Below are 15,955 nucleotides of genomic sequence, written 5' to 3'. Positions count from 1 at the left end.
GTAACATTAAATTATATACATAATTAAATTAAATAATTATTATTAACATTAAAGCAATAACAAATAATAACCATAAAAGAACAGAACTCTTTAACATAATTATTTTACTATAATTATAGTTACAAATATTAATCACTTTTCTCTCAATGTTTTGTATTTCGAAACTAGGTTATGAAAAATTGTAACATACAGTTGGAAAATTTATGTTTAATTCATTTACTGAATTTAACACTTTCACGTATTTTAAACGCTTTACTCAAATTTTTGTATTAACTTAATATAAGATGAATATGTTAAAAAGTAACAACAAATATTATGTAAAAAATGAATACAAAATGTGACATTAATACAATTTGCAAGCAAATTGTGGAAGCATATTTTTTCAGTAAAATTAATAGTTATGATACGTTATGTTAAGTTAGTTATGATACGTTAAATTAATACGTATTTTATTCATTTTTGTAGAATTTACGTTTTAAAATACATTATTTTTATTTTACTTATTACTTATTTTGACAGTAGGAAATGTTGAATATCAATTTAACACAAAATATTTAAATAATGTAATCGTTAACACTTAAATACGATAAAAATTTAACAAGAATTTGAATGGATTGATTTAAACACAAATACAAAGTGCTTTATTCCTGTGTATTTTCTATAAGTAAATAATCTCGATATTGATAGGACTGACTGAGGAGGGTAAATTAATTGCGGGAGTGCTTACTTGATGCTACGTTGGTAATGCACACTTCTTACGCGAATCAGCTGAGACTCTCTTCTGGATCCACATCTGCACACTGTGCTATCTTTCATACTGCTGAGGTCGTCCCTGGTGATGATAGGGCTCGTTGGTGTGCAGTACAACGTCTTTTTAAATGCCAATCTGTACTTAGTACTCATCACGTTGTACAGAATCGGGTTCACGGTGGTGCTGAAGTAGTACAGGCAACCACCGAGTGGATACAGCCAATAATTAATGTCATTGAAGGCCGACACCTGATACACGTACAATAAGCGCTGAGCGTGAAAGGGCGCCCAGCAGATAAAAAATGTTACCACGACCGCACCTGTGGAATGAAGCCATCGGTATCTTTCATACAGCTATAGCGCTGTTTTCACTTTTTGAGGATAAGGGAGAATACACAAGGAATGCCACTTGGAAAGGATTAAAAATAATATAAACGTTTTTTTCCCATGTAAATATTGATTTACTAAAAAAAAACTTAATTTTCAAAAATAATTAAATAACTTTCTAATAAGATTTTAAATTAAATGTTTCCTAAAATAAGATCTTCTTTAAACATAATTAATCAAATAAGATGTGTTAAGATATTTGAGTTTAAAATTAATAGGAAAGTAAAGACATCTTCAAACATTTTTATTTGCTGAAATCATCAATTTTTTTTTAATCTAAAAGTACTTCGAGAACGTAAAAATCTGTAATATCAATTTATCGATTTTCATCATTCCATACATCCATAACGAATGCAGACATGGAAATGTTTTATTTATTTCTTGTCTCAATTATAGATGTGTATTCACGTAATAAAAAAAATATATGCGTTCTCTGTTTCTGCTTTTTGAGGTAGCGAAATATTTATGGAAATAATAGAAATGGAAAGGATGTAATGTTTACTATCAACGAGTATTTTCAATTGCTTTAGAATGAAAAAGAATATGAAATTTGAAACTATACATCAAATAAGAAAATTTATGCGCGATACTGAGAAATATTGGAACAATAAAACACAGATATTCGTGGAAATTTAAATGATATTCGTACTTCTGTTATATCGTGCAATATGCTTTCATGTATTGCTGTAATTTATTATATCGTCACGCTTGAATAGTTTACGAGCTATACTTTGCTTTCGTGAATCAGCAAATTTGTGTTAACGCATACTGCTTTATAGATTTTACTCAGTCCTGTTATCTTCGTGGCCATGGAAATAGGAAACCTAAGCAGCTTGATGATTAATTGATGCTGCAAACGACTTCCTCTTTATCTTCTCGGAAATATGCTGCACGGCAGTTTACAAGCGCAACAACACAAACATAGAGGAATGACATTCATTGTTAGGAAGCTGACCTTACGCAAAAGAAAAATTGTTTTCAGTAGTAATAAAAAACTAGGAAAATAATTTATTAAGCATTTAAACCCTATTTAATTGGAATTACTGCTTAAAAATTGTATCAAAGAATATTTATTGTTAGTAACAATCAAATGCAATTTAAGTAAAATTTAATTGTACTAAATTTTACCAAAAAAACTATTTATTCTATATTTTATACGCGTTTCGAAGATATACACTGAAAAAAAATTTATTAAATCTTAATACATATTTTTTCAATAATACGAACTAAACATTTACCATGAATTATTCTAAGTAAATGTTGAGTTCATATTATTGAAAAAATAAATATTCAATAAAAAGAATAATAGTTCTTTTAATAATGATTTTTCAAATTAATGATTTGTGACAAACAAGATTTTGCATATAAATATGTTTACATTTAGTAAATAGTTAATATAATTAAAATAAATATTTATTATAATTTAGCATTTTCTTCAGTGCATGTATGTGCAGAAACTTCGAATGTTTTTTTAACATTTAAACTTATTTTTCCGACATAAGTCATATTTTCTTTCTGAACGTATTCAATGAAAAATTCAATGAGAATACCGGAAATTTGAAAACTCTCTTGTATGGTTGTATCGCGATTGGTGCACTTTCATCCCTTTTTAAAGACTTGTTTTTTTAAGAATAACATTTTTCTTATGAGGAATTATACTTGAAGCGTTGTTAATTATTATACAACTAACGTATCTCTGGGAATAATAAAATCAAATCAAGGAACAATTTGTAATATGCAAGCATATTATTTTTCCTAGCGATATCGGATAAATATTTTATTGCTGTAATTATCCATAAACATAAGTAAATTTTAAGTTTGTATCAACTGAGGAATCGAGTGGAAATGCACAGATATTTCTTAAAAAAAGAAATAAATAAATATTAGAATTACAGGAGAATAAAAGATATCAAGTGTCTCGTTACAAAGTTGATATGAGAATAAGATAACTTTAGATCAACACTGGTTGGACTAGAAAAGCATATCCGATATTACTTCAATATGTTATAGAATTTTAATATCCGCCGTTATAAAATGCACGCGTGAGAATGAAAACCATGCCGGTTACCGCATGGAATTTTGACACTTTTGTTATAAGTTTTCGAAAATGCAACATTCGCAATACAACTTCTTGCAATTTATCGTATGTTGGAAATATTGAAGCTCTGACATAGAAGCTTGGACAAGATGTATGTTATGGAAAAAATATAAAGGTACAACGTACCTTTTTGTCGAATTTTTTTGCCTTGCTTAAATAAAATTTCCTGATATATATATTTTACGTGCAGTTATGAAAATTTTATACTTTAACATGATATTATAAGGTGACTCCGATATTTATATCGCTTTAGAATTTACGTAACAAAGTATATATGAGATATATGAGATATACAGCAAAAATGCAAGGGGATTTTAAAAAGTTTTTTAAATATAAAAAATAAATATTTTGTTTTTAATTTTTTTATAGTAGCAAACAATATAAAGTTTTTATTGGTATAGTTAATGGATAGTTTATTTAACTTAAATGTAATAAAAAAATTTACTACTTGATAAATTAAATTTGTGATATAATGTGATATAGTATGGTATAATGCAGATAAAAGAATTTTAAATTGATGAAAAAAATATTACATATCTATATTTTTCTCATTTAAAATTATTTTTTTTACGTTGTTATCTATTGGTAACAACGCAGGTAAAAGAATTCTAAATAGATGAGATCTTATCGGCATTATACATAAGTTTAAAGAGCTCATAAAGAATAATTACAGCAAATGCCATAAATTAATTTTTATATTAAAATTTTAAATGATGATCAACGAGGTGCATAAAATATTTTTAGCTAAGACTGTATATATCGAAGTTACCTCAATATCAATCAGAAATATATATGCGATATCTTTTACAGCATTACTAGAAACAAGTTATGTCCATTTTGTGTCAAGCTCAATCAATTCATTTAAAACTTCGTTCCTCTTAACAAAAGAGATTGATAAAACGGAATGACAGTGATACGAAATTCTATTGCGAATGATTTATAAAACATATGAAATAATGCCTAGTAGTCTCAGGAGTGTAAAACAAATGTGATCGGAAAAATACGGGATTAGTCCGGTGCTATAAATTCGATAGGCCACATTGCGCAAATTCTATGTATGTCTTGTGATACGAATGTGGCGTTGTGGTGTTCCGGAAAAGACGGAAATTTACTGAGCATTCGGATGATCGCTTTTCGTGATTGAGCCTGCCTCGTTTCTCCATGAACGGAACCCTCGATGCTGCGTCCGAGACCGTTACTTTGTATTCGTAGGCCCATCTTCACATACAGCACTGCTATGGACAACATTGGTACGAGGAAAAATATGAGACAACTGAGTTCATAAAGCGGGAATTTCGGCATGTTAGGCAGTAACATGGCACACATTGCCGATTCCTCGGAATGACGACCAGACTCTGCAAACAAATGTGAGAAACACATTTTTTTTCTATTCTTCTGTTATTATTATTTCCTATATTCTCGTTCTATAGATAAATTCTATGAAGCAGGTGAAACTTTATTAATCTTTTTATATTAATGAAAAAATTAATAATTAATTGTTACTAATATTAAGTTAAAAAAGATTTATAATCTTTTCAATGAAATTACAAAGTCTATAATTTTCGAAATGGGATCAGAATTATGTCGCGTAAATAAATGAAAATTTTATAATATACTATGTAATCGTTAGTAATTAAAACTGTTAAATTATGATTTTTTTTATTATATAATTACGAGAATGATAAAAATCTGTACATAGTAATTGCAACCATAAATTATTATCGAACAGATTTTAATTCAATGAATTTTAGAGAATACACCGATTTTGTTAATAATCAGGAATATAAATTCTCTTGTAAATGGCATTTCGTTATAATCTTTTAACTACGTATTGCAACTGTCGGATTAAAAGCTTTAAATTATATCAGTACAGAAGCATATATACAACATATTATAATATGTTCTGACTAATTAATTCGCAATTGAATAATCACTTATCTGTGCAATGCGGAATAAAACGTATTTAAATAGTTTAAACGGGATTTTGAACATATATAATTTGAAATAATCATTCATGTTTTATTATAATATAGACTGTTGTAGAAGAGTAAGATAAAAAATTTGTCTTTGCAAATAAATTTATAAAATACATAAATATATTCATTCTTAAAATATTAAAATATATAAATTGATTTGTAAATATTAATTTAAATTTAACTTAAATATTTTTAGGATAAAATTATAAAAATTTAAAAATTATAATATAGTATCGCATATATGTATACTTTAAATTATCTAGAAATAAAAAAAGATAATTAGCTTACTTTAAATTGTAGATATCGTATAAGAAATTAATTATATCTTATTTCATTTTGCATATAAAAGTTACTTAAAATTCATAAATAGAAATTCGTAAATAGAAACTAGAATTCTACTTATTAATTTACAGGGTAACACATTTGCGTCATCAAAATTCGGACAAATTTCGATTTAAATTTTTTGTTATATTGTGTCTTTGCCAGAGGTTATTGTTGGCGTCCGAGAAAGCCTGATACTTCTAGTAAACAGTCATATTGTCAAAATGGCCGCGATGTTGAAACCAAGTGCGGAGTATAATCGAAGAGTCACGATCATCGAAAGCTGGGCGCTCAGCAACGGAAATATTTCAATTCTTTGGATACTCGATCAACCGTTTATGACGTTGTGGTAAAATATATGGCTTTAGAAGAGTCCAAGGTTGCCGAGGAAGAATCACTCGAAACAATGCACTGCGAGGATCGTCGTTGAAAGAGCTTAAGCACTGATTTCGGATGACCCAGGGCAATCATTGCGCGTTCTGGATGTAATGAAGCCGTGGATGGAAACTATGGCGTCCGGAAGGCTATATGTTTTTCAGCAGGACGATGCACCGACTCACGAGTCATTTGATTCAAAATTGGCTCTCTCAGACAACATTAATATGTTTTAGTTCAAGAAATTCTGGCCTCCCAACATATTTAATTAGTCCCTTGGACTACAATGGAGCGTAGTTGAAAGGATCACAAACAAGTCTCGGCATCTCAATGTGACGTCATTAAGGACTGCTATTGAGGCAGCATTCGTCGACATGGACAGCGTTACAATACAGCGTGCGTGCGAACGCTTCAGACCGAGAATAGAGATCATTATTCAAGCTAATGGACAATATATCGAATAATTATGCTCTACAGGGATCCCGCAAGTGTCATGTAAAAGGATTTTTTGTAATCTTTAATTTTTCATTAAAAACATTTTGTTTAAAGAAATTGTCCGATTTGTCCAGATTTTGGTGATGCACCCTGTACGTGCGGTGTTAAAAAATATTCGAGAATTAAAAAAAACCTTCAAAATCATTACGCAAGTTTAAATTTATTAGTTATAATATTAGTTAATATTAGTTATATAATTTATTTTGTATCGCGCTTCAAGTTTTAAATAAAAATAATTTGCTCATTATCATTTCTAGATTTTGAAAATTTAGAGTAATTAATACATGAATTACCGAGATAAGTAATGTTGTAATAAAAAATTATATGTAATATTATAATTCGTTTATCAATAATGTTTCCAGTATTTTTTATGAGATTCCTTACTTAAATATTCTTTTAACAACTTGCAAAATATATTTTGTTCTCACTGACTTCTTTGCTGGACTGAAGTGTAATTTATTCGTAACTATTTTCGATTGAGAGTGTGAAATGCAAATTGTCGGGTCGAAAGATTTAAGGGTGCGTTCCAAGTTACGCATGAAGCGCGTGATGTATCATTTTATCTTTATTTATTATTTTAATGAACAACAAAGACAAATGCGCTTCATGCGTAACTTGGAACGTATCCTAGATATTAAAAAATATATATCATATATGATTTTTATTAATAATCCTTTTTATTAATATCCATTTTTTTTATTAATATCCATTTTATTAATATCCTAGATATTATAAATATATATCATATATGATAGTGTTTTACACATTTACACAAGAATACATCGCATTTGATCGGACATGTTGTAAAAATTATTACGCAATCCGATTGTAATTAATATATATTGTGATTCTAATTAGATGTAAATGTGATAAATAAATCTGTAAAAAGGAAAAGGATAAAAGGAATGAGAAAAAGCAGACCGAGGAAAAGATCTATGAGACATCGCTGATTTAATTAAGACACTCTCTTAGTATTATATTAATTGTAAATGTCAAATTATCTTTTCTTTTAATTTAAGATAATGGATCTATGAATAATATTATAGATAGATGTAACATTTTATAGATTTATTGTTTTGAAATGGATAGGCTATGATAGATTAATGCTGTTATTTAATCCTGTAATAATCATCAATTTACGAGATACATACTTGAATACATTTAAAATAGAATTTATTAATAATAATCAGTTACCCACTCTTTATTAGCATTTTAAGAGTTATATGCAAAGAGTTATATTATATTTAATAGAATATTAATTATATACAATTATATATAAGTTGTTTGAAACTAAAAAAATATTAATTCTTTAATTTCTTCATAAATAATAAAAAAAAAATAGTTTACAACAGAATATATTAAAGTAAAAGAAATAAATTAAAATGAAATTATATTTGTGAACAATAAATTATTGTCAAATCTGATAAAATTAACCGTTATATATAAATATTTTTTACTAATATTTTTTACCAGGCAAGAAAATGCAATCGAGAATAAATCATGAATATAGTAATGATATAATATTTATAGAATTTTATCAAGTATAAACTGTAATTGAATTTAAAATTTATTATTTAATGTTATTGCATTTGAATTAATTTTATTACTTAAAAAATGTTATAACAAAAAATATGTTTAAGAAATAGTATGTTTGATGATGTCGCCCCGACACTGCTTTTTTATAATTTTAGATTACTTAATACAGTATAATTAATACAGTATAAATAGAAAAGTATTTTTTTACACTTTTATCTTTTTTGTTGCACGCTATCTTCCTTTTCTATATTACATACGCGTCTATAACGTTTATTATATTAATTCTTTATAATTAATATTATTTGAATTTTTTTTAAGCTTTCAATTTAAAAACTTTTTTGCCGTTAAAATGTTTTTATTTAATATTTAGTATTTAATTTTTATTTTTGCTTTTATTTCATATTTTTAAAAGCAACATGTGTGTATGTGTATATTTGTGAATTTTTATGTCTCAAAAACATTTTATATTTTAAAAAGTTTAATTTTTTATCTTTAATCTTCATTTTTAAAAAATTTTTTACTTTTTAAGTTACTTGTCTTTATGGTTTGGTTTTCGTTTTTAAGTTTTAAAATTATATTTTTTTATTTTACTTTTAATTATATATATTTTTAATAAAAAAAATTTTTTTAATTTGTTTTAAGATTTCCATCTATATTGTAATTCACTTCTAATAGCAGTTGAGAGTATATTTTAAAAAAGAAAACAGATTTTTAAGTTTTTTTTAAGTTTCTTCTTTAAATTTTTTAAAATTCCTTTTTTTAATTTTTTTTTTTATTCTGAACTCAATTTATAATCAGAGAGAAACCTGAGAGAGGACATGACGGCCAAAAACCTGTAATCGCAAAATGCTGCCGTGCACTTTGAAAAAGTGGATATTAAATACACAAATACAATATCCACTTTTTTGCAGTGCGCTGCTCCTGATGAAAATAAATCGCTGAAATCATTGAAATCTTTATTAATTTAATAAATTTTAGTTATTTTACCGATTTTAACTATCTATTTCTATCAGGAGCAGCGCAAAAAGGTGGATATTATTATGTAGTTAACATCCACTTCTTCAGAGGGCGGTAGTACATGCCAGCATTTTGAGGATATAGGTTTTGAGCCATCATGTCTTTTCTCAGATATCTCTCTGCTTATAACATGTGCTATAAGCTGAGAATTACTGAAATTCCTTATTAACAATACAGCTCATCGGTTAATTGATTTAGATTCCTAGATTCAGCCGACATCCAAATCAAAAAACTTACATACAACAAAAATTCATTTCTAATTAATAAAAACTCATATGAATGAAAAAATACTTTTATTTATTATTATACTTTTATTAATACAATTATTGATAATTATGTACTATAAACCAAGCTTGGTCAATAAGTTAAAAGTTGACAAGAATATAGATTGTAGTTATGGAGATATGCGGTAATAACCGATCCGCCTCGGTAAAACGTATACTCCCTCTGTTTTCGCCAACCTTCAGTTGACAGCAGTCGGTTGTCGTAAACAGTAATAAATAGTCGGGAAAATAAAAATAAAATAAATATAAATAATTAAAGGATATTGATAGATATATATTTAAGATATATAAATAATTTTTCTTGAATTTTTTCTAGATCTAAATAGTATTCTCATACAGACACACATTTTAAGGATATGAGAAGGATTGACACAACGCGCGTAGTACATATTAAAGGAAAGACTCCTATTATGAGATACCGTTCATTTTAGGTAAATACTAGAAGTCTATGAGCAGAATTTAAAATAATAATAGGTCATTTTGAAAAAATTTAATAAATTTTAAAATAATGTTATGTAAAATTTAATTCAAATTTTATTTTTTTTTTAATTAAAGAAATGTAAAAAATGAGCAAATTGCAAAGTCAAAAAATTGTTTTCTTATTTGAGATGTCCCGAGAAATCGATAATAAAACGTAAAAGTATATCATTATTGCAATTTAAAAACTTTATTTAATGTTTCTAAAATATAAACAAACAGCCAGCGTGGGTGAAAAATGAGCATGCGATGGATTATATTCAGAACTCGTTTTCAGATAATTAGAACAAAGCATTGCCGAAATAAACACTTGATGTTTATTCCGGTTGTCCTTTTTATTATTGTACAATAATATTAGAAAACATCCTGTATATATAGTGAAAAATAAAAATAAATATCTATAAATATGACAGGAAAAAGTTGTTATATTTAATTAAATATATTTAATAGCATTATTTTTTCCCCTTTCTTCTAAATTAAAAATAATTAAACATTATTTTTTAAATAGAATTTAAAGTCTGAATTTGGCTTTTTTATATTCTCTCTGTTTCTATTTTCTTTTAGAGTTAAATACTTATTACCTATTGTTTTTTTATATATTTGACGTCACGATACTATCACATTACTTAATATAAATAACAATGCAAGAAAATACTAAAAATTTTTATTCATTTAATCTTAATTTAAAGAAGACAAACAAGAAATTTTTCACAATATTATAATTAAGTATATAATTTAAATAATTTATTTATCGAAGCATGTGAAGTGATCGTACTTTCTATATAATCTATCAATTCTTTCTCAGCCCATCCATTCATATTTATTGATATTATTCGAATATACATATACAGATACATTATTTCGAATGATATTTCGAATGATAGTATGAGTATGTGAAATAAGATTTAATAAATAAATTTATTGCGAAAAATGTTTTATATAGAATATAATCAAAATAATTTACGTATCAGTTATATTAAAATACTCGACATATTAAAATATTATACAAACTTAAGACCAATAAAAGTATTTCTTTCTTATTAATTATATTTCCATGATCCTATGAGATTTAATATTGTTTAAAACATTATTTTTTAAATCTTTTTTATATTAAAAATGATTTTGGCATTATAATAACGAGATATATATTTTGATGTAAAAATTCAAGTACATCAAAATGTAAAATATTCATACTGATATATTGATTGTGCGGAAAGTTCGTTTCAAAGATGGACATGTTTTATCTCGGAAAAACAAAAATTTGTAATATAGGATATCCTGAAATATAACATCTCTGAAATTTTTAAGTAGATGAAGTTACGAGAACTCACATTATCGAAAGTATTCTGAAATTACATATCGACCTTATTATTATGATTACATAAAAGAAAAAAGATATGAATTGTAAATTGAAAATAGAAACTTGATCTGAGTTATATCGAATTATATTGTTTAAAATGGGATATACATACTATCTGTTATTTATAGTTACATAAAATATAACATTAGATAAATAACAATAATAGTAACTTATAATCTTAATGATGTAACATCAAGAAAACACAAGGATTATAAATTATTACACTTAAGGCGAGATATCAGCAAATTAGTGAAGTTCACAATAAAAATTAAATTCTGTACAGATATGTTTTTGTATATATCGTCATTATAATTAATTTTCTACTCGTTTGACGCTATAAGAATAACATATATGAGTATATTTTTTAGACGTCATCATAACTTATCTTTTTTTAGCAACATTTTTATTAAGGATATATTTTTTAACAAAATAAAACTATTATAAAAAAAATACAGATTTTTCTATATTATATTTGTGTGAAAATAGTACAAAAAGTTTGGCGGCGACTTAGAATTTGAATTAAAAATTTCAATAAGAAGACATGTTTTTAAAAAATAATTAAGATAAAATGAGAAAATTTTTATTTAAACTATAAAATTATATTGTTAGACATGAATATTATTGAATATTATTGAATTGTTTTATATGTTATATATAACATTCATTTTTATACGGAAAATATTTTAATTTCTGTCATTTTTTGCGAAAAAAGCTACATACATAATGCATTCTTAAACACAATAGTCAACTGCATTGAGACAAAGTCACGTGTATATTTATTTGTTTTGTTAATACGAATATTATATAATCATGAAAATACGATTTCAAAATTGATTGCGTTAACATGTGTGAAGCGTTTCTCAATATTACTACATTTATGTACTTGTTGCCCGCGGATGGACGATCAATTTCTCGCGCGTGATGCAAATTTATCAATAACCGCGATTTTCGCCGATCATCATTATCGTTCATATAACAAACGTTGATGCATGCCATGAAAGGCTTCTCTTTGTGTGATATAATTGCACGCGCTTAGTATAATCGCCGTTAAACGCGACGCTGGTTTCTCATCGAATTTCTAAACGATCCTGTTCGATATTATCATGTCTACTGCACATAGTATGCCTAAAGCTTTTATATTTCACAAAAATTAAAAATCTTCTCTTAATTTTCTTTCTCGATTTGCCTATATTTTCTGGAAGATGATACGACCGAACGCAAAGAATTTTTCGGTATTTTTTATCTAATTTCTGTAAAGGATCAAATTTCGTTAATTCGCTATTGCCTTTGATGAAACTCACAATAAATAGATATGCACGAAAAGAATTTTGCTGAAGTATCTAAAAATTTAGTTAAATCTAAAAATTTTGTTGGACTATCAAAATAATTATGTAAAACAACTTACTTTGGTCGCTATAGTATCAAAATTTTTTTGAATTGCTTATTATATTTTTTTTAATTATTTTGATGGTCCAACCAAATTATTTTCTGATCAATTTTCTATTCAAATTTTTAAATATTTCAGTAAAGTCGTTCTTTTTGTATATATTCATAGAGACTAATTTATACTGTGATAGCTTCATGTAAAAGCGACGAGTAATAAACGGATCAGAAGTTCGATTTTCACGTAAGCTACGTCCTGTAAAGTAATAAAGGATTGGGCTATCAACTTATCCCGTAATAAACTTTAAATTCTAATTACAGTTATCTCTCAGGAATTTCCGATCGAAAATCGAAATACAGTTATCTCGATTTTTGATCGAAGATTCCGACTTTTTTAACAAACCTCTAGTAGATAGAAGAAATCTCCAACTAACTGCTCAAAATTTTGCATTTAAAAAAAATGTATAAATGACCATGGTTAATTTTCCTCTAATTTCGAAAAGAAATCTTCGATAGACCAGATTTGATAACATTTTTTAAGAAAAAAAACAGCTAGAAAATAATAATGTTGATAATCGATTTTCAGTAGGATAATGGTAATTTACGAATTTAGAAATGTCAAATCTGACGATCTTTTCTTTAGAAAGAATACAGTAATAAATTAAATAATACACTTAATCTTAAGCAGTAGATCGATGAATATTTGTTTATAATTTATAACATTAATATTTAACATTAAGAGAAAAGTAATAACTGTGATTCTAATTCAAAAAATCAAGACTCAAAATTAGGCTCAAAATTAGGCCTCAATTTTATTTTCGAATTTCACTAGTACGCACTGCTATTAAAATCATTATATATATTGATCTAATTTGGAGATAAAAATGAAATGCAAATATCTTAAATAAAACGCAATACGTATTTACGAAATAGCACAACAATTAAGGATTTCTCGGTTTAATACATACACACACACACACACACACACACACACACACACACACAAGATGTCTGGAATTTAATTGTCAAACTTCGGGCTTGTAGCGATAACTAAGAAAAAAAATTCTGTATAGATATGTTCATTTTTGCTTCGTTTTGGAACAAAATTGCAAAAAAGACAAAACATAGTTGCTTCGTTTTTGCGTTGCCTTTAAAATATTATCATCGTTAAAATTGTACATGAAAACAATAATAGATAATAATTCCATTTTCAGGTGAAAACTTTTTATATTTGTTTTTGTCTAGTGGGATTTTTTTTATATATACATTTATATTAAACATATATTTTTACATTGTTGATTTTACGATTGATTTATGTACGATTTAATGGCATCAGTATGGACTGTTGTCTCCAATCGAATTCACTATAATTGAAATTCATTTAAAAAGATAGATACGTGCAATAGAATTCTAATGGCATTTTTAAATTTTGAATTTGAAAAGCTCGTATTATAAAATGATTTTTTATTAGTTTTTAAATTCAGCTCTTTACAATTTATATCGAGTAGAACTTGCAATATGTATATGATGTTGCGATCAAAAGGTCAAAGATAATTGTCGCGCTGATTCACCGTAAATTTGCGGTGAAACGATTTATATGATATATTCGGTTCATATGGTATATAACTCTGTGCGACCACAGAGGTGGTTCACGTCACAACATGTTACAGTTTGGACAGCTGTAATAGGGTAGCTGATATATAATTCAATACCTACTTACACGGATCAAAATCTCGGCAGTACGTAATGAGTATTTCGAGATTGAAACAAATGTTCACAAATTTTCTGTAAAGCGAACACTTGTTTTTTTCTTCTACTTATTACTTTCTATTTTCTTTTTTTATAAATAATTGATTTGTCGCAAAATTTTCATAATCTATAGTTAATTTTTAATTAATCTTTCTTTTTTTGATCAAAGGAAATTATTGAATTCTATCTAAGTTTTTCTTACTATCTTATTTTGTTTTTTAATTATGGAGCTCCGTGATAGCTTCAGTAATTATTTGCAATAATAAAGAATCTCATAACAGTGCAGAAGTAGTTCAGATATTGATTATTAAAATTAAGAGATAACTCGATAGTGTCGTTTTAATATATTGTTTTATTATTATTTAAATGAATGACATATTTAATTTCCACTTATTTATTTTAATTCTTCCAGAACTTAGAATATTTGTTGTAATTTTTCTTCGCGCTCTCATTTTTTACGCGTTCCAACATGCTTATATTAAAAACGTTTCCTATCAAAAAAATCACTCTTAATTAATTATTTACTTTACTGTATCTATGATCACTAAAATTGGAGAAGCAATGAAAAATGTGCACAAATAATTGGACGAGTATTTGCTTCAAACGAGTTTACTCGTCGATAGCTCGCAAGTGTACGCACGGTAGGCAAATAGACCATTAATTACATGTAGATTGCAAACTCGCTACATACTCGTTTCATGCATCTATTCTTCTTGTATTCTTCCTCAAATTTGTCTTTAAAAGATTAATAAAAATAGTAGATTTCTTTGAAATCTACTAGAAAGAATTTAGAAGAAAGAGCATAAGATAAAAATAGAATTCAAGATGAATTGGAAAAGATTGAAAAACAAAGATCGGACAAAGTGAAAGAATTGCAGGAAAATAGGAAGAAAAAGAAAAGGAATGAAGAAAGTTCAAAGGATTGAAGAAAGTGAATTATAAATGATAGATTATAAAATTAGAAGAGGGGGGAGGGGGGTTTAAAAAGAGAGATGAAAAGAAAAATCAACAAGGAAACTCAAGTAAGAAGAATGTATCAAGTAAAAATACAGAAAAAAAAGAAGACAAAGAAAGATGAAATGAAGATGAAAGACGACTTAACGAAGTAATTGTTTTTTTAATAAAAAAAATTAAAGAGAAAGAATCAAAGAAGAAGAATTACAGGAAAATTGCGAAAAGAAACTCGAAGTTGGAGGGGAGCACGGGACAATTAACGAAAGAAGATCAAAACAGACAATTAAAGCAGAATTGCAATATTATTCTGTGTCTATCTAATCTCTCCATTTTATCTTTAATACACACGATGGTTTTCCGTTTCTTTATTATTATACATAATGAGTCATTCATGTTTGAATTAATTTTTATCACTTTTTAATATAAAAATTATTAGGTGAATGTTATATATACTTTGACTTGTTGTATTATGTATACTTCAATTTTTAGAAAGTATTTGTACGATTATAAATTTAAAAAAATAGAACAAGAGATTATTATTAACTGGATTATTTAATCAAGTGTTCTTACTATTTTAAAGAAATATGCAAATATACAAGGATTAATATATCCATGAAAGTTTTTGGTTTATAATCCTCTTTCAGAGATTGACATTTGTGAGTCAAATTAATTGACAATTCCGAAGTGCGCGAGCCATCTAACTTGATCATGTAACTAGATCATTTTCGGTCTATTTTAGACATCTTCAATTTCTCAGAATTCAGAAGGTTTTATTTATTATTTTATAAATTTT

General features: G+C 26.5%; 1 protein-coding gene across 1 annotated transcript in view; it reads right to left on the bottom strand.

Moving 5' to 3' along the window:
* The window catches only part of LOC108694569 (neuropeptides capa receptor-like), a 29,725-nt gene that overhangs the window by 540 nt on the left and 13,230 nt on the right, over positions 1-15,955 (bottom strand). Inside the window, exons 4-5 of the mRNA XM_018204135.1 lie at positions 4,348-4,590; positions 728-1,070 (exon numbers count right to left, since the gene is read on the bottom strand). Coding sequence (XP_018059624.1) covers positions 728-1,070; positions 4,348-4,590 — 586 coding nt within the window. The remainder of the gene's footprint in view (positions 1-727; positions 1,071-4,347; positions 4,591-15,955) is intronic.

This window comes from Atta colombica, unplaced genomic scaffold, assembly GCF_001594045.1.
Source record: "Atta colombica isolate Treedump-2 unplaced genomic scaffold, Acol1.0 scaffold120, whole genome shotgun sequence".
In the NCBI taxonomy this organism is placed as follows: domain Eukaryota; kingdom Metazoa; phylum Arthropoda; class Insecta; order Hymenoptera; family Formicidae; genus Atta; species Atta colombica.
The sequence above is the reverse complement of the archived record's forward strand: the minus strand, read 5'-3'. Positions and strand labels throughout refer to the sequence as shown.